At 43.3% G+C, this 18,325-nt stretch overlaps 2 protein-coding genes across 2 annotated transcripts; one reads left to right on the forward strand and one right to left on the reverse strand.

Annotated features, from left to right (window-relative positions):
* Positions 1-147: 147 nt before the first annotated feature.
* On the reverse strand, positions 148-4,984 carry trnau1apb (tRNA selenocysteine 1 associated protein 1b). The gene is made up of 9 exons (XM_080502863.1): positions 4,811-4,984; positions 4,050-4,147; positions 3,570-3,669; positions 2,795-2,847; positions 2,359-2,487; positions 1,787-1,903; positions 1,387-1,690; positions 1,193-1,235; positions 148-1,061 (listed from the first exon to the last, which is right to left on the reverse strand). The coding sequence occupies exons 1-9, from the start codon at positions 4,844-4,846 to the stop codon at positions 928-930; spliced, it is 1,014 nt and encodes a 337-aa protein (XP_080358989.1). The 5' UTR covers positions 4,847-4,984; the 3' UTR covers positions 148-927.
* Positions 4,985-6,375: 1,391 nt separating this feature from the next.
* dhx9 (DEAH (Asp-Glu-Ala-His) box helicase 9) lies at positions 6,376-17,518 on the forward strand. Its single transcript, XM_080504016.1, has 28 exons — positions 6,376-6,428; positions 6,823-6,980; positions 7,071-7,211; positions 7,743-7,854; positions 7,969-8,108; positions 8,454-8,602; positions 9,853-9,899; positions 10,041-10,177; positions 10,527-10,616; positions 10,887-11,048; positions 11,335-11,412; positions 11,503-11,694; positions 12,108-12,249; positions 12,484-12,566; positions 12,678-12,834; positions 13,038-13,135; positions 13,262-13,475; positions 13,843-13,937; positions 14,040-14,113; positions 14,188-14,340; positions 14,427-14,587; positions 14,767-14,878; positions 14,976-15,137; positions 15,433-15,560; positions 16,196-16,425; positions 16,519-16,634; positions 16,731-16,931; positions 17,021-17,518. Exons 2-28 carry the CDS (start codon positions 6,870-6,872, stop codon positions 17,283-17,285), a joined length of 3,750 nt encoding a protein of 1,249 aa, XP_080360142.1. The 5' UTR covers positions 6,376-6,428; positions 6,823-6,869; the 3' UTR covers positions 17,286-17,518.
* Positions 17,519-18,325: the final 807 nt, after the last annotated feature.

The raw sequence follows: 18,325 nt of genomic DNA on the forward strand, positions 1-18,325 counted from the left end.
TTTCAGTGTACATTTAAAGAGGAACACTGAATTTTACTGGCAAACACTGCTCATACTCTAGTCTATATAATGAAACCGAGTCCACATAATAAATAATAGACAACGTATATTGTCACAAGAGACTGATTTTCTCCTATAATAGTTTTATTCATAAAATGTCTCCACAAATATGTACAAAATTTCAGCCATCAAACAGCAGCTTACAGCCTCACATCGTCCAGGCAGTTTCACAGCACCCGCACGTGTTGACAGGTTGTACCATTCAGCAATTACACACAAACACATTGAGATAAATAACATTTCCATTTGATTGTTTTCTGGTAAAGTTGAACTGAACAATTCTGCACAAACCAACAATCAATCTTGATAAAAGTTATCAGGCAGGAAAAAAAAGAGGAAAGTCCTTCATTTAAAGAAAAAAAAAAAATGAACAGTGACATCCTGTCTGTACAAAATTATTCAAAAGGCTTCCCTGGACCGACAGGAGAGACATTTTAAAACATCATAAAGGCATAGTGTTTTATCTTTACAAGATAAAATTTGGGGGCTAATTGAGGGAAATGGCAAAGTCAGTATCATGACACAATAAAAAAAATAAAAGCGCTATGTTTTTTTTTTTTTCTTCTCAATGACATTAAATAGTCACAACACAGGACATTGACCTTGGGACACTGCAGCTCCGGCACTTCATCCAAGTAACTGCTGCAATCAAGACGGACATCAAGTTCATTGAATACCGACGAACATCCACGTTGCCAACATGGCAAACAAGTGGGAGTTTGTAAGCATCTGATCACGAGCTGGCACCTTCGCTTGGTGAGGAACAAACGCAGTCATCTCGAGCTGGTCGTAGGGAATATATATATTTATATATATATAAAATCATTAAAAAGTGAAGGGTGAGAGAGAAGATTTAAAAACAGGGCATCAAGAGAGAGAGGGGACGGAGATTTCAGCGTCTAAAGACTCCCATTGACAGCCCATCATGGCGTCATAGAGCTCCTCGCTGCGATGCATGAAGTCTTTGTTCCACACCTCGATGTCACATTCAGAGATGGCCTCTGTGTAAGGGGAAAAAAAATATTTGGTACTGAGTGTTACATTTTGAAGAGATTGTCACTTACTTTCGATTTTTAAGACTGTTTGCAAAAGATCACAACCCAATTACATGTCATTCCACTGAAACTCTCACCTTCGGTATTATCCTCCTCGACGTCCTCCCCGTCCTCCTGGCCCTGTTGGACAAGGATCATGAATTAATCTCTTTGCTTTCCGCTTAGCGTGCGTGTGTGTGTGTGTGTGTGTGTGTGTGTGTGTGTGTGTGTGTGTGTGTGTGTGTGTGTGTGTGTGTGTGTGTGTGTGTGTGTGTGTGCATGCTTCCTTCACCTCTGCAGCTCCGGGTGTGTCAGTGGACATGGGGGGCATCCCCATGGGAGGGGGGGGCACCATGTGGCCGGGCGGGGGGTATCCATAGGGCCCGTAGTTGTAGTTGTAGCCAGTGTTATAACCGGGATTGTAGCCGCTGTTATAACCGGTGTTGTAGCCGCCATATTGGTCGTAGCCCCCCCACTGAGAGTAGTAGCCCGCCTGACCCCCAACACCAGGGCTGCCGTAGTAACCGGACTGCGTCTGGTTGTAGTTGCCGGGGAAACTCTGCCCTTGGCCACCGTGGTAGGTGCTCATCTTCTGGCTGCGGAACGAGGAGCGCAGGGGAACGTCAATGGGTGGAGTCCGGCTTTCCACTCGCGCACCTGTTTTGATTAGCTGTTTTCTGTCTGCATCTCACCTCTTGGCTACGGCGATACTGAGTCTGAGTGGCTTCCCTCCCAGCATCGTACCCTGGCATTCCTCGATCGCCTTCTTCTGTTCGCTCTCCTCCCCAAACTTGACAAAACCGTAGCCTCTGCAAGTCAAAGCACAGTCACACCTCCTCTGCACACCAACGCAGGCTCCGTACTTGGCATTTAATAGCCACTTATAATGAGAAACAGAATATAATGGGTATTATTATGGTAGAACTGAAACTTGTTGTTTTACTTTTTAACATGAGGTAGCATCACTTGAATTGTGAGTTGCTCTTGCTTAGCCTATATGGGGAAAACAATAGTTTCAGCATAAGACGGCAAGAAAACAGTTCTTCAGCCTTTTGTTCTTTCGTGAAAATAGATGAAGATGCACTGGTGGTCAACATCCATAAGCACTGCTATCCAAACAATTATTACAAAAAAAAAAACAGGAAACAATTTAGAGATCATCATTTAATATAAAAAAAAACATTTAAACATTCATTTTAGAACCATTTAAAAACATTCTCATGTCAAACAGAAGTGCTCGGTTCTCTTCAGTGAATTAACGTACCTGGAGTATCCGTACTGGTCTGTGACTACTTTGGCTCCTTTGCAGGAAGGGTACTTCTTAAAAACCTGATGCAGCTGGAAGTCGTCGACCTCGGCGGCCAAGTCGCCCACAAACACTGAGAACTCCGGGCTGAGGGAAGCAACACGGACAAGACATTTTTTTAGATGGTTTGAGGTGGGCCAAACAATCTTTGGTTAAATCATGAAAGAAATAATTCCAATTATTTCATTACAAATTAGGGAATACAAAAGTAGACAAGTAGTTTCAATACAATTTTGAGTAATAATAACGAGCATTACAGACTATATAAAGTAGAAACATATTTCCAATGAATACAATTTCCTCCCACACTTTAACAACTCGTGAAAGATCTACACAGTTTACATGGAGAGGTTTCAATTAGGCACAAAAGTGAAAAATATCCATATGAGCTTACCCTGCCTCTGGCCGTTTCCCATAGGTGGCATAGTTTAGCTTAAACTTCCGGGGCTGCACAGAGAGAAAAGAGAAACACTGAGCCGAGCAGAGACGTGCGGTGCGACACTCGTATTGCTGGAATAAGAGAGTGGAGTAACTATGGTTGAGGTTATTTGGGTTTACATACCTCCACCACCCAGACCAGCCTTTAGCCCATTCCTCAGTTAGTTACCAGAGACTCTATTCACCAGCTTCAAACAAAGTGCATTCATGTACAAGCTGCTTCTGAGCCACCTTCAGCAGCAGACAAGAGGCCGGTGAACAGAGGAGCCCAGCAGCTTGGCCGGCCCACAGTGCGGACAGCGTTTCAAACTGAGCGGTAGACAGCTAAAGCTCACACATTACACCAGACTGAAAATCTGTTGCTTCATTTGGTTGACGTCATAAGGCCATCAAGCAGATTTGCTTTTAGCCTTTTAGGAGATCTGGTATGTTTTAACATTGTTCAACTAAAGGGCAAAAAGAGTATAAATAACAACAACTGCTTATCAAGCCTTCAAAACTGTTGTGTCTGACTTAAAGCAAGACCAAGACAAGTTGAGCTCCACTATCCAGTCAAACCAACAACTGAACACTGCTTGATAACATAAATCTAGTTCTGAAAAAAGAAGGAAGGCGGAGACAAATCGTCAATAATGATCATATGTTTATTAGAAAAAAAAAAATATTGAATGCATTTATTTTTAAATGTTTGATATGAGTTTGTATTTTTGCAATGACTCTACAAGACTGACCGGGTTTGATCCAGGAACCAGTTTTCCGTTGAGCCTTTGGACGCAGCGGTCCACACTCGCTTCATCGGCCAGCTCAACAAAGCAGTAACCTGCTGAACCACTGCACAAGAGGACAGAGAGGTTGAGGACATGTGGGGATGGAAGGTTTTATTCAATGCGTGGAAAATTATGATGAAAATACCCCAGTTTTTTTTCCTACTCTGGAGGGGAATACACACAGACATTTTTTTTGGACATAATTTAGACATAACTGGACATAATTTAGACTGAAAGACTTTAAAATACTATTTTAAGCTCCAGTATTCACATGATTTAAACAAACTGTATTTTTAACAAGCTAATTTTATGACATGGGCCAGTCTACCAAACACAGACCCAGTGAAAGAAAAGACAAACTACAGTAACATTTTAAATACTAGGCAATATCACTTTTAAACCATTATGTTAACTGCAGGTTGGGCTGAGAATAGACGTGCTCACCCTGTTATTCTGTGAGTGATGATCTTCACTCCAAACGGCGACTCTCCCATAGCACTGAAAGCTTGTTTGATGAAGTTCTCATCCATATATGGATCCAACTGCACATAAAAAGGCATTGTTCACGTATGGTATGCACAAACGTTTGATCGGAAAAGAGAAAAAAAAACAATATTGCAAAGCAAAGAGAAAATTGTTGAGAAACAACAACAACAACATTTTTCATTCAAGTGTTGGTTTATTTCAACACTAAACTAGCAGCAGTGGGAGATTATCATCTGATAGTGGACCGTTAGTATGAAAAAATGTGGGTATTGCTTGGGATTGATATACATCTTATAAATGTTTAACTCAAGATAGATGTATCTGGAGTCCACAGTGGTGGGCATTATAGGGCATTAATGAATGCAGTGGTCATAGGAAGGCTGCACAAGATGGGCAATGTTGTTGAGTTTTGAGATCATGATATGTGACATGTGGTCTTGGACATTTACGAAGTGATTACTGAAATAAGGGTGAAGATGTGTGCGGGCACGCGGGTGAGCTAACCCTTGCTACTTGCTTTCAAGATCCAAAACACTGAACTGCACACGTTCTGTGACTATTTGACCTTATGATATAACGTTACAGCGAAGTCGCTGAGATTATATGTCTGGTAGTGAAGTTCGTGTCCGGTTTTAAAGCACGTTGGACACGTTACGGAGCTAACTTCATAACCGAGCTAGCCTCGCGGCTAAGCTAACGAACAAGCATCCACAACTTACATCTCCCATCCACAAGCTCGTCTGTCTGTTAAACATCTTGATTTCTGGAACGACGGACACGTGTGAGAAGCCCCGGAGTTTATCTATGACTGCGTAGAAAAAGCTAAAACATAAATTGTGAAAGTTGTGGCTCCTTCTTCCTGCAAATACAAGTTTTCGCCGCTTCTTCCTCTGCAGATAGTCTGACCGGAAGTGGAGCTTTACCGCCACCCAGCGGTAAGGAGTGTTACTGCAGACATGGACTTTGCTGGTTGACGCCACGTGTTTGTGACTTATAGAATAATTTCCATTTCATGCGAAGTAGCAACAGTACGTAAGATAAGGGATTTGAATGTATTGTACTATTTCAAAAACCAGGTCCCACCGAGATTTGAACTCGGATCGCTGGATTCAGAGTCCAGAGTGCTAACCATTACACCATGGAACCACACTTCAGTGGTGCTCCACTCACACAAAGAATCAGATGTCAATCGAGTGTCAGTTGATATGTTTTATGTAGTTGTCCATATAGCTACGCCATAGTGATTCACTTTGTATGACGTTAGTACTTTAGTAGATAAGCATATCATCATGATTGATATTCAGAAAAAAATATTACAACTATTAAGAGTCAGTGCTGAATCACCATTATAGCCAAAGTGTGAACCATGACACCATGGAACCACAGAATCACACCTTAAGTTCACAGATGACAAAAGTCAATGATGAAAAATAGTTAATGTCAACTCATTAATTCAATTTAATGTAGTTAATTGCCTAGAACCATCTGGAAAAGCAACAATTTAGACACCAAAAAAGCTGATTGGATTCATGAATATATCACCTGCATAAATAATTTGTTACAATGGTGTGTTGATGAAGGATTTGTTTACATTAGTTGTGGACTGCAAGATAGTTTCCATGTTTCATGTATATTTTGGTGGTAACTTTGTGATTACTAATTTTGAGAAATGTATTGAATTGAAAATGTGTATTGAACTTGAAACAGTAAGTCCTTTCTATAGCATTGAAGAAACTTTCACCTTCAAATGTTTTCTTTTCTTTATGTAAGACATTGGCACAGTCTCGTATAATGAATTTGATATATTTGTATGATGCTGATGGATTTCAGTTCCCATTAGTTGTGTACCGGAGTATAATATATATGTTTCATGTATATTTGGGGATTACTTTGTCCGTTACTTTTATAATTATTTTATAATTCATAATTTTGAGGGATTACATTCTCGTGTTGATATTGAAGGAGCAACTCCTTCTTAAGACAAGACCATTACACCGTGACGCGGTTCAAGCTGAACCGTGACGACACGAGTTGTTCATATGAGGTTAATGATGGAGATCACTTGCTAAAAGGCGTAATATAAAGGTAGACGTTTGGCGCTACACACTTATGTACAGTTGGTGGCGGTATGCATCTGAAAGCTGGTTGCAACCCGCCAATAAATTAAAGAAGAAGAAGAAGGAGAAGGAGAAGAAGAAGAAGATCACTTGCTATATCCCGCCTGGTCTGAAGGGGGTGCTGTCAAACAAAAACAAGGTCACTTTCGCTCTTCCGGTGATGATGAGTATGTTCCGGTGCACAACTTTGCAGCTTTTATGATCTTTCACTGCTCTCATTGTGGGTATAAATATGTTTGTGCATTTTACTCGGTTTGACTGGTGTGTGTGAGATGGAATGCAGCTTTTGCATGAAACGTTCCGCGCGAGGCCGTACGCAAGCGAGCGTTAGCGTGCTGTCTGATTGACTCCGGTCACGGTAACAACACATTTTTATCTAACGATCGTTTGTCTTACTCCAGAGGGACACTGAGCGCAATACCGGTCTGCACACTCCTGCGCGTGTGTTTATTTATTTCACTTGACATGTTTTTTCTGTGCTATAATTTTCATTGCAAATGTCAATTTAATCCACAAGTCCCCTTTCCTAGAATGAATGCTGTTACATTCTGGACACCTAAACCAATGGCCTGATTCATTTTGTAGATGTCTGATGGGAGTGTATCATTTCTCAGTGTAAAGGGCCGACAGAGGAGGGAACTGCCCCTCCTGTGGGTCCACCATGGCGGACATCAAAAACTTCTTGTATGCTTGGTGTGGGAAAAAGAAGCTCACTCCCAACTATGACATCCGAGCTGCAGGAAACAAGAACAGGCAGAAGTTTATATGTGAGGTCAGTGAACTGAGTGCTCGACCTATTCCAGTGAGTACCAACTTTTCACCATCTCACTTTTTACCAACTCTGTGCCTCTCTTCTGTGTAGGTCCGAGTCGAGAGCTTCAACTACACCGGGATGGGAAACTCCACCAACAAGAAGGATGCTCAGACCAATGCTGCCAGGGATTTTGTAAATTATCTGGTTCGAATAGGGCAAATGAATGCAGCTGAGGTTCCAGCTCTTGGGGTCAGCATGTCATTTTGGTTTTTCGTCTTTTTTGGGGGGAATATAGGGATGGATGAAGATTTAATGACTTTTGAATCCATTGAGATGTAGGGGTTTCACTTGTCCTTCACACACAGAAATATAAAAAGTTATTATTTCACCTCAGACACAATGCATGAATAGAAACCCCCTCTAATTCCTTTTAAAAATAACAAGAAATATTTGATTGCAGTAATCATGAAAAAAAATCAGATGACACAGCAGTGTCTGTGGCAGATAGTGCCATAGTGCAAGCTTTTCATATACTACCAGGTAAATTCTGGGTTCTAACCTTATTATTTGATGTTCATGTAATTATCTGCTGACTCCCATATTAAGTAATATGGCACTTTATTGTTCCTATATTGAATTTTTGAGAATAACACCTGTTTCTGTCTATCAAAAAATAATCGATTCAAGTCATTTTACTAATGCTGCCAGTTTCATCAATACATATTTACCAAGTCGTGACACTGTGGCTCCAGCTAATATTCAGGAATGTGTCCTATACAGGTGAGCGCTCCCGACGCAGATGCACCTGATGCTGAAGCAGATAACGGCAGTTTTGGAAATCTTCCTTCTCATGGTCCTCTACCTCCTCACCTTGTTGTGAAAGCTGAGCAAGGTGATGGAAGGATTGTACTTGTCACACGTTAAATGCAAAGTCTGGTCTGGCTGAGAGGAGCAGTGACAGCTCTCATTCGCATGTATTAATATGACAACAATCTTTGTTTTTCAGAGCAGGGAGGCAGCAGCGGCCCAGTTCCTGGAGTGACGGGACTTGGTTATTCAGGAGGTGGAGGTGGGGGAGCTCAATGGGACAGAGGAGCCAACCTGAAGGAGTACTACACCAAGAGAGATGAGCAAGAAGCACAGGCGGTGAGAAACACAGCTCAACACTAGTTCATAACATTCAGGGCCAAAAGATATTTATTTCCAACTTTTCTAATAAATACCCGTTTAATGTAAGATTGCTAAGTTTAATGTTTCTGAAACAGCTTGTTGAATGTCCTGAATTGTAATTGAAGTAAATCATACAACATTTCTAATATGAACAAATGAGAAAAGTAGCAGAAAATAAACAAGAAGCTGGGATGAAAGTATTCCCTTTATGTGAAACAATGATGGTAATAAGTGTTATTTGTACAATACTTTTAATTAAGTGTGACTCAAAGTGCTGCATCCATGATGACCCCCTGTGCTTTGTCCGAATGTCGTTTATAGACTCTGGAGTCAGAGGAGGTGGATCTGAACGCTAATCTCCATGGTAACTGGACTCTGGAGAATGCAAAAGCCCGTCTGAACCAGTTCTTCCAAAAGGAGAAAACCACGGCTGAGTATAAGTACAGCCAAGTGGGACCGGACCACAACAGGTCAGAGGCTTTTGTACTGCCTGTAACTCTTCAGCCAGATCCTGTCTACCGTTTCAGTTTTTGTAGTTAGGACTGAAGTCCACGCACAACCGTGAACTTGTGAACCGTGATCTTGGTATCTGTGTTTATAAAGCCTTCATCTATGTCTAATCCTTAAAATATAGTCCGAATAGATTTCCTCTGAAAGAGAGGAAAGGAGGACCCGCTGCTTTTTTTTAACAAACAAAAAAATAGAAATTTTTGGACATTATTACAGGATCAATCCTTCTGAAAAGATCACTTGAATGTAGTAACTTTATCGGTTCATAAAGCGAAACATTTTACACTGGAAAAAAAAAAGTCAGGCTGATCTGGACTCTGTGGTGAAGGAAGGACAGCTATTACTTTCAATAAAATACAGGAAGTTCTGATGTTGCTCGCCTTACATTTTCTGTCTTGATTGAAATTGTCTTCACTGTGACATTGATTCAAACCTGTTCTTAAGGGCATCACACACTGGCTGTGTCATTCTTCCCATGTATTTCCTGTCATCCTTCTTTCACCTCTTTTCTGCGATACCCCTCCTGCCCCCGGTCTTACTGTGACACAGCTGGCGTGTGTCGCACCGCAGAGTTGTAGTTGGAAGTCTCACACTTGGTGTTGGGGATGTCGCTGTTTGTTTTTCTGCTGGACTGACATAAACCAAGAGACCTCCGGAGTGTGTCGGCCACACCCGAGAGCTCTCACTGATCTACCGAAGCGCAGAGAGAGGAAATCCAGACAAGTCTCCTTAAGATAACAATCATTTGAACGGCCAAGTTTTAACAGAGCTGATTGACCGATCAAAGTAACATCGGCGTTCGACTGATGCAGATTTGTGAAGCCAAGATTCAGGCAGTGCATTCAAGGCTCTGCCAGGTAGCATGGCGGTGGCACCAGAACTCACAACTACACTGAAGGAAGACATGGGGCAGCATTTAGGTGCACTAAAGTTGCCCCATGGGTGCAGCTCAAGGGGCTCAGTGGAGTCTGGTTGTGATTTCTGGTCTCGCTGTTCACCGCAGGGCAGAAAGCGGCTGAGGGAGAATCCCGGGTCAAAGCCGGGTCAAAAAAAAAAAGAAAGAAAGAAAAGAAAAACTCAAAAGTCTGGCAGAAAAACATACAGGTTTCTTCCTGCCACCACAGCAGGTGAGTGCAAGCACTTCCAAATGGAAAACGTCCCTTTGGTTTTCGGCGGATGCAGAGAGTGACGCTGTGTTTTGTATCCGCAGGAGCTTCATCGCCGAGATGCAGCTGTTTGTGAAACAGCTCGGCAGAAGTAAGGATATATGATGCGTATCTGCTGTTGTTTTGATGTTAAGTTGGAGTCTGTGGTCAGGTGCAACTTTTGAGTGGCACAAAAGGTAAATGGCAGTATCGTCAGGTGTGTACGTGTGTGTGTGTGTACGTGTGCACGCAGGGATCACCGGTCGGGAGCACGGCTCCAATAAGAAACTGGCCGCACAGTCCTGCGCTCTGTCTCTGGTCCGGCAGCTATATCACCTGGGAGTCATCGAGCCCTACTCTGGAATCACCAAGAAGAAAGAAGGAGAAACTGTATGTTACAAAACACTCATTTGAGCTGTTTTCAGCTTTTTAAGCATTCTGATAAAAGTTTGTGCATTTAGAAAACTTGTATTATTCCCTGGTGCACAACAACAACGAATGAGAAAATTTGCTGCACCAGTTCTTTGACAAAGAACAGGCGCTAAATCTGGCCCTGGCGCCGAACTAGCACCTGGTTCTTTATGGTGGAAAAACCCCCGAAGAGGTCCGACTCTGCTCTTGTAATGCATAGACAAGCTCAGACGCAGTGCAAAACTCAGAAACTGACAATGGTTTTGCCTGCCTGGTGGCCAAAGTGGAAGGGGTTTGTGACTCTCTTGTTGTTTTGCTTTGTGTCCAGTTGGAGGCGTTTGACGTCAACGTGTCTCCAGACCTCCAGCAGCAGCTGGTTTCTGTGGTCCAGGAGCTTGGAGTTCATATTGCTCCACCTGTGAGTCATACGGCGATCAGCACGTAGTAACACACCTATTCCTAATAGTAGTGATATCACGCCGGTGAATGAAGCCCCCTCTGGTGCTGCGTTTGATAAAAACTAGGGTCGTACAGAACTGAATTACAGCGTTCCTGCAAATGTTTTCCACCTTTATGCAGAGCATGTCAATCTGACCGTCAGAGACCCTCGAAAGTGTTTTTTCGACATGGGATTTAATTGGTGTTCATGAGTGTTCATACAGTCCAACGCAAAATTTGTGTCGTCCAGCCCACGGACCCCAGCTGCCCAGTGTCCCTGGTTCAGGGGAAAATGGCGACTTTCGAGCCATCACAGCGTCAGAGCACAGCCGGTGTTGTTCCGTGGTCACCGCCGCAGGTCAACTGGAACCCCTGGACCAGCAGCAACATCGACGAAGGACCGTTGGCCTTTGTGAGTGACTGAAAAAAACAGACATGGAACATCCTTAATTTTCATAACTAAAATCTTTTGATATGGTTTCATTTCAAATTGATATTTACCACCACAGTTGTGAAAGAAAAAGGCTTGTTTTTTTTTTTATATTTCCAGAATTAAATGACGACAATGTAGTTTTTTTTGTTTGATTTTCTTGATGTTATAACAACTGACTTTGACCTAGATATTGTCTAGTCATCTCTACTTTATTCAAAGAGAACTCGGTGCGAAGATGTTAAATCCTCCATTTTCACCCTTGCAGTGCACCCCTGAGCAGATCAGCAACGACCTGCAGAGCGAGCTGATGTACCAACTTGAACACGACACCAATCTGCAGGGGGTCAGTACAGCGCCTCTCTCACAACACTTGTGTTCCTCTGCCTTGTTCACTGTGTGACTGAGTGTTCACTGCAGATGTCCGTTCGCTCAGATTCTGTCGGAACGCGAGCAGCTGCCCGTCAAACACTTTGAGAACGAGATCATGGCGGCCGTTGACAACAGCCCTGTGGTGATCATCCGAGGAGCAACGGGCTGCGGTAAAACCACTCAGGTCCCTCAGTACATCCTCGACCGCTTCATCAAGGGAGGCCATGCGGCCGATTGTAACATTGTGGTCACCCAGGTAAAGTGTAAAATTTGTAAACACATTTTTTTTTTAATTAAAAGTAATAGTTCTGTATTTGCCCTTTGGTTGCAGCTACTTTTTGAGATTGTCAAGACATGATACAATGCTGAGATCCAGCTGATTGCAGCTAAGTGCTGATGTAGAAATTGATTTTACCCAGTTGAGGTTGGTAGAAAAACAAAATCACCATAGCAGTTCATTTTTTTAATGCAAAAATGTTGTGGGAAATTTAGTTTAATGAGTATGTTTTTACAATATCCTCACTTCTTTGCTCTGAAATAAAGAGAAATCTAAGGAGGTGAACAGCTTCATTTTTTGTAGCTTATTCTTTCTGTTCTATTTATTTTTTATAAACCTGGGAATATTTATAAAATTATTATTATTGTTAAAGACCTTCATTGTCTCTGCAGCCCAGGCGGATCAGTGCAGTCTCTGTGGCCGAGCGAGTGGCCTATGAGAGAGGAGAAGATCTGGGGAAAAGCTGCGGCTACAGCGTCCGCTTCGAGTCCGTCCTCCCTCGACCCCACGCCAGTGTCCTTTTCTGCACCGTCGGTACGTTTACAAACAAAAAAGTTGAATGCATGATTTTGTTTTAAACAAAATTTTCAAACATTTTTTTCAAGAGGTAAAACAAGACAAAATTAACATTATCAAATTTTCGAAAAGATATGTAAAACCAAATAATTATCAAATGATAAATTAGAAAGACAAATATATTCAGGGTATGGGGGGGGGATCTGTAATATCTCCCTGATGGCATTGCACGTATGGTTATTTGCTTTACAGGTGTTCTTCTGCGAAAGCTTGAAGCAGGAATCAGGGGCATCAGTCATGTGATCGTTGATGAGATCCATGAGCGAGACATCAATGTGAGTTCATTCAACAAGTCTTGAAGACTCGCAAGCTTTTAAAACAAGTCCCGGCAGGGGCCGCTGCAGCCATGTTCACTCCTTTCCACGTGTTTTTTTTTTTTTTCACAGACTGACTTCCTGATGGTGGTCCTCAGAGATGTGGTCCAGGCTTTCCCAGAGGTCCGCATCATCCTCATGTCAGCCACCATCGATACCGCCATGTTCAGAGAGTACTTCTTCAACTGCCCCATCATCGAGGTGTTCGGACGCACCTTCCCCGTTCAAGGTGAGCTCAAACAAAACCAGAACCTTCTGTCAGTCCAGTACACTCAGGGGGGGGGGGGGGGGGGGGGCAATAGTGTGGAGGAGCACACAGACACGGAGTTGCCAACTGAGATCACCAACATAGTGGCCTTTAGTCTGGTATCTGAAGTCAGGTTGAGTCGAGGGCAGGAGGAGAACGTCAGAAAACCATTTCTTTCTTTTCAGAATATTTCCTGGAGGACTGCATCCAAATGACCAACTTTGTCCCTCCACCCATGGACCGTAAGAAGAAGGACAAAGACGAGGAGGGAGGAGATGATGACGTAAGACCTTTTTTTCCGGGCAGGAGCCTCTAAATTGTCAGCAATATATCCCTTCTCTGCATTTCATGTTTTAATTGAGGCACAAAAGTTCACCTCTCAGCTTGGCCTGTGTCTTTTCCTCTGCAGACCAACTGTAACCTCATTTGTGGGCCGGACTACACGGTTGACACGAAGCGCTCCATGGCTCAGATCAACGAGAAGGAGACGTCCTTCGAGCTGGTGGAGGCTCTGCTGAAGTACATTGAGACTTTGCAGGTCGCCGGAGCCGTGCTCATCTTCCTGCCCGGCTGGAATCTCATCTACTCCATGCAGAGGCACCTGGAGACCAACCCACACTTTTGTAAGCAGTGGCAGTGGACTATGATGGAAATTGTCCAGTTGTTCCAGCATGTCATGTCCTGAGTTCATGACGTACACAAAGATCCATGCTGTGTGAATGGGAGACTTCAGGAAAGCCTGCATTTAAGAAAATGTTTAATCGGTATCATCTGTATTGGCTGGTTGGCTATTGGTTATATTTCATACATTTTCGTAAGTGTTTTACTCGTGGTGCGAGGTTATTTGTCTCATTAAGCTTGTGTTTTCTATGATTAAATTGCATTTAAGTGGAACCACTGGTGTAGGACTGCGTGTTTCGCGCTCTCGCTGCAAACCTACTTGTTGAACATAAAAGCTGAGTTTTAATGAACATCTGTTTCATCCGTCAGCGAGTAACCGGTACAAGATTTTGCCACTCCACTCTCAAATCCCCCGGGAAGAGCAGAGGAGGGTGTTTGAACCCGTTCCTGATAACATCACGAAGGTCGGTGCTATGAATCCTCTGAAGGAGCGTCAGTGTAGCGTTGTGTCTTCATTCCTGAGATTTTTTTTACTGAGATAGTTAAACGGCCTTCTGCTGTTTCAGGTGATTCTGTCCACGAACATCGCAGAGACAAGTATCACCATCAACGACGTGGTCTATGTCGTCGACTCTTGCAAGTAAGTGTGAAAGCCGCTGCGAACCGAGACGTCTGTGAGCGGGCCTCCTCTGATTGAACCTTGCTGTTTCTCAGGCAGAAGGTGAAGCTCTTCACTTCCCACAACAATATGACCAACTATGCCACCGTCTGGGCTTCCAAAACCAACCTGGAACAAAGGAAAGGTCGAGCTGGTCGAGTGCGACCGGGCTTTTGCTTCCACCTGTGCAGCCACGCCCGATTCGAGAGGTACGACCAGCCGTCATAAGATGCTGACTCCGCTCAGACTTGTCAACTCCATTGGGGTGTTAAAGGGTACGCGTTTGTCCTTGCAGGCTCGAGACTCACATGACTCCAGAGATCTTCAGGACTCCGCTGCACGAAGTGGCCCTGAGCATCAAGTTGCTGAGACTCGGAGCCATCGGACATTTCCTGTCCAAGGCAATCGAGCCACCGCCTCTGGACGCAGTTATCGAGGCTGAACACACTCTGAGAGGCAATCCTGGCACTTTGCTTCACTTTGATCTTTTTATGTTGGGTTTTTTTTTTAATTGTCTAAACAGCCTTCAACAAACACAAGATTGCGGAGTTTGATGGATAGAGATTCTACAATCTATTCCCTAAGAAGTGATGTAAAAGCTTTTATCTGATTGTGGCTCTGTGTTTTTATTTCAGAGCTGGATGCCCTTGACACCAACGACGAGCTGACCCCCCTTGGACGGATTCTGGCTAAGATGCCCATCGAACCTCGTCTGGGCAAGATGATGATCATGGGATGCATCTTCCAGTCAGTTTGTCCTTCTTGCACCCAGCTGCTGAATGATCCCATAACCTCCGCCTGTTTCCTTTACAAAGTCCATCTAATTCGTCTTTTCTGTGTGTAGTGTTGGCGACGCCATGTGCACCATCTCTGCTGCCTCCTGCTTCCCTGAGCCCTTCATTAGCGAAGGGAGACGCCTCGGCTTCGTCCACAGAAACTTTGCCGGCAATCGATTCTCTGATCACGTCGCACTGCTGTCTGTCTTCCAGGCGTGGGATGATGTCAGGTAGGTGAAGCAGGGTCTCTGTCCATCCTCTGGGAGATAATTGCCTATTAATTTGCTGAAGGACACATTGAACTGTGCGTTATTACAATTGTTCTTTCACATTTGTAAGGTGCATTTTGATGACGAGTAAAACCTGATAAACCATGACTAAATCTGTTTAGGAGCATGATGTGATCTGTTGTTCTATTTTCGTTGTATTAAAAAGTACTATTCAACCTGAGATCTTTCTGTCCTCATAGCTCACAAACAACTAGACGGGCCTTCTCAACTATTACCTCTTTATCTTCTTGCTCAGAATCAATGGTGAGGAGGCAGAAAATCGCTTCTGTGAGCACAAACGTCTAAACATGTCCACTCTGAGGATGACCTGGGAGGCCAAAGTCCAATTGAAAGAAATCCTGATCAACACTGGATTCCCTGAAGGTATCTATAAATCCCAATTTCCACCACGCAGAAAGTGCCAGGATGGAATGGAGCAGTACGGCAAAGCGTCACCAGAGCCAAATCTGTTGCGCGTTTCCTCTGCAGAAGGTAGGGTTAAAAAGTAGGCGGGGTTGAGAGCTCCGCAGATATGCGATGTTACAACCGTAATCTCAGCTGGGGCGACAGATCTGGACTTTATGAATCCTCTGTTGTTATTGTTTACATACTCCGCTTTGCACTAGTTGTTGACTCTTTTTTTTTTTTTTTACAGCCACATGGACCAACGTGAAAATTGCGCTGCAAAAACAACCAGTGAATATGTTAACAGAGAATTCATACAGCCGAGATATTAAAATATTGAGGGCATGTAGAAAATCACTGACCAATCAGGAGACAGCTCCTCGAAATCAGACCTATTCAGTTGTCCTGAGTACCCCAAAGAAAGGGCGACAGAAAAGTACCAACCTTTGGAGCAGTTATTTCGGTACCATCCACAGTGCTTGTTGTGGAAACCCAAACCGTACCAGAACATCCCTGCACTTTTTGTGTGGTGAACACTGGGCTTAATTGCACTGCTGTCTATTTAATGCAGACTCTGAACTCGGTTATATCATCATCTTCTTGTTTTCTGTCAGAGTGTCTGCTGACGCAGATGTTCAACAATGTGGGACCAGATAACAACCTGGACTTGGTGGTTTCCTTGCTGACCTTTGGCTTATACCCGAATGTCTGTTACCACAAAGAAAAGAGGAAGATCCTGACCACAGAGGGACGCAATGCTCTCATTCACAAATCCTCTGTTAACTGCCCCTTTAGCAGCCACGATATGACCTACCCCTCCCCGTTCTTTGTCTTCAGCGAGAAGGTACAAGCTATTCATCCCACACAGTCACTTATCGTTGTTTTATTCTTTTTGTTAGATTTTTCTGTCTCATTCTTCTTCACCCTTTGTGTTCAGATCCGAACTCGGGCAATCTCGGCGAAAGGTATGACTCTGGCAAGCCCACTGCAGCTGTTACTGTTCGCTTGCAAGAAGATCAGCTCCAACGGAGACATTGTCGAGCTTGATGACTGGTGAGATGCAGGATTCTTATCACTTAGTTTTTTTAGAAGCTTGAAATTGGTGAAAATTAGTAGAAATTGCTGATCTCTCACATTGAATGACCACAGGATCAAACTGAGGATCCCTCATGAGGTGGCGGGGGGCGTGGCGGCTCTGCGGGCGGCCCTGGAGGCTCTGGTGGTGGAGGTGACTAAAGACCCGGAGTACATCAGACAGATGGACAAAACTAACGAACGACTCCTGAACATCATCAGATTCGTGTCCAAACCGTCGGCTTGTGGACTGAACCTGATGGTCAGCAACCAGAGGTACTGTTTCAGTTCTGATAGAGGGAATCTCTGGAAATCGTCAATTCGTCCCTGTCTGATTTAAAATCAACTCTTGTGTTTCCCTTCAGGATGGGAGATGGGCCACGACCTCCAAAGATGGGACGCTTTGATGGAGGAGGAGGAGGAGGAGGAGGCTATAGAGGAGGATATGGAGGCTACAGAGGAGGGGGTGGAGGATACAGAGGCGGAGGAGGATATGGAGGAGGCGGTGGTTACAGAGGAGGTGGAGGAGGCTATAGGGGAGGTGGAGGAGGCTACGGAGGAGGTGGAGGAGGCTACGGAGGAGGAGGATACAGAGGAGGAGGAGGATACAGAGGAGGAGGAGGGTATTGACATCCTGACAACACAACCAAGCATTTTTGTTATAAATGTGGGCATCTTCTTCAGTTCAATCCCGGCGATATGTTTTCCTTCTTGTTGTGTAGAAATTGTTTGTGAATTGTCACGAGAGGACAGCAGTGAGAGAAATGATGCTGAGCAGCTGAAATGTCTCTGAGGCGTTCTGCACGTATGGTCTCTTTTTATTGTATATGTAAAACTAATGTTGGCATTCCTAATAAAGTCTGAGTTCGTCACAGTGAAACAAGTTTCTTTCTCTGAATGAGTTAATTTCTTCATCATAACCTCCATCCGTGGACAAGGAAATTAATGAGTCCGGAAAAACCAAAAAGTTGAGAATGCTTCCATTTACTCATTCCACTGTTTTTCACATTAAATAAATAAATAAATAAAAAAACAATAGGCAGACATCGTAGCCGTTATTATAAGCTATTTGTGAATCCTTTTTGAATTAATTTATGGATCATAAATCATACTTTTTCTTTTTGGTTGGCCATACCAATAATATGAAGCAACCAAATAGAGAAAGCTATGCAGAATTAAATAAAATGGCTTATTTGCTGTTGTATTGCGTTTTGACATGCCCCTTATAGTTTGGGAAATACTTTTAGCATTTTGAAACAACTCACTGCACCAAGAGCTCAACATAAATACAAATGGAAAAATAGGCTGTCCTTACATGATGTAGCATTGAGCTTTTGAGTTCATGAGTTCAATCTTTTTTTCTATATTACTTCAACTATAGCCCACTGTCATTCACTTGGAAGAACATATTTTATGTTTAGAACCTTTCCACAGAATTTCTGTTTACACATTTCTTATTGCACTAAATATGAATAATTAGAGGAATGCTCTGCTTGCTATTTTCTATTAATTTATAAAATTTTAAGTAAATTCTGAGTTCTGTTGAAGATGTAGGAAGCAAGACGGGTTTCTATTTAAAGGTATAGTAGAGGATTTTCTTCTTCCGGGTGGATCATCAAAATAACTGGTCCTCCCAACTGTCAATCATTCTGGTGATATATGACGTAAGC

The sequence above is a fragment of the Blennius ocellaris genome (assembly GCF_963422515.1).
Source record: "Blennius ocellaris genome assembly, chromosome: 10".
NCBI classification, from domain to species: domain Eukaryota; kingdom Metazoa; phylum Chordata; class Actinopteri; order Blenniiformes; family Blenniidae; genus Blennius; species Blennius ocellaris.

Coding starts and splice junctions, on each gene's coding strand:
- dhx9 (XM_080504016.1), top strand. CDS start 6,870: ATGGCGGACATCAAAAACTTCTTGTATGCTTGGTGTGGGAAAAAGAAG. Junction 12,250..12,483: donor TGTCCTTTTCTGCACCGTCG/GTACGTTTACAA, acceptor TTTGCTTTACAG/GTGTTCTTCTGCGAAAGCTT. Junction 16,426..16,518: donor TCTTTGTCTTCAGCGAGAAG/GTACAAGCTATT, acceptor CTTTGTGTTCAG/ATCCGAACTCGGGCAATCTC.
- trnau1apb (XM_080502863.1), bottom strand. CDS start 4,846: ATGTTTAACAGACAGACGAGCTTGTGGATGGGAGAT. Junction 1,691..1,786: donor AGTATCGCCGTAGCCAAGAG/GTGAGATGCAGA, acceptor CTCGTTCCGCAG/CCAGAAGATGAGCACCTACC. Junction 1,062..1,192: donor CGAGGAGGATAATACCGAAG/GTGAGAGTTTCA, acceptor CCCCTTACACAG/AGGCCATCTCTGAATGTGAC.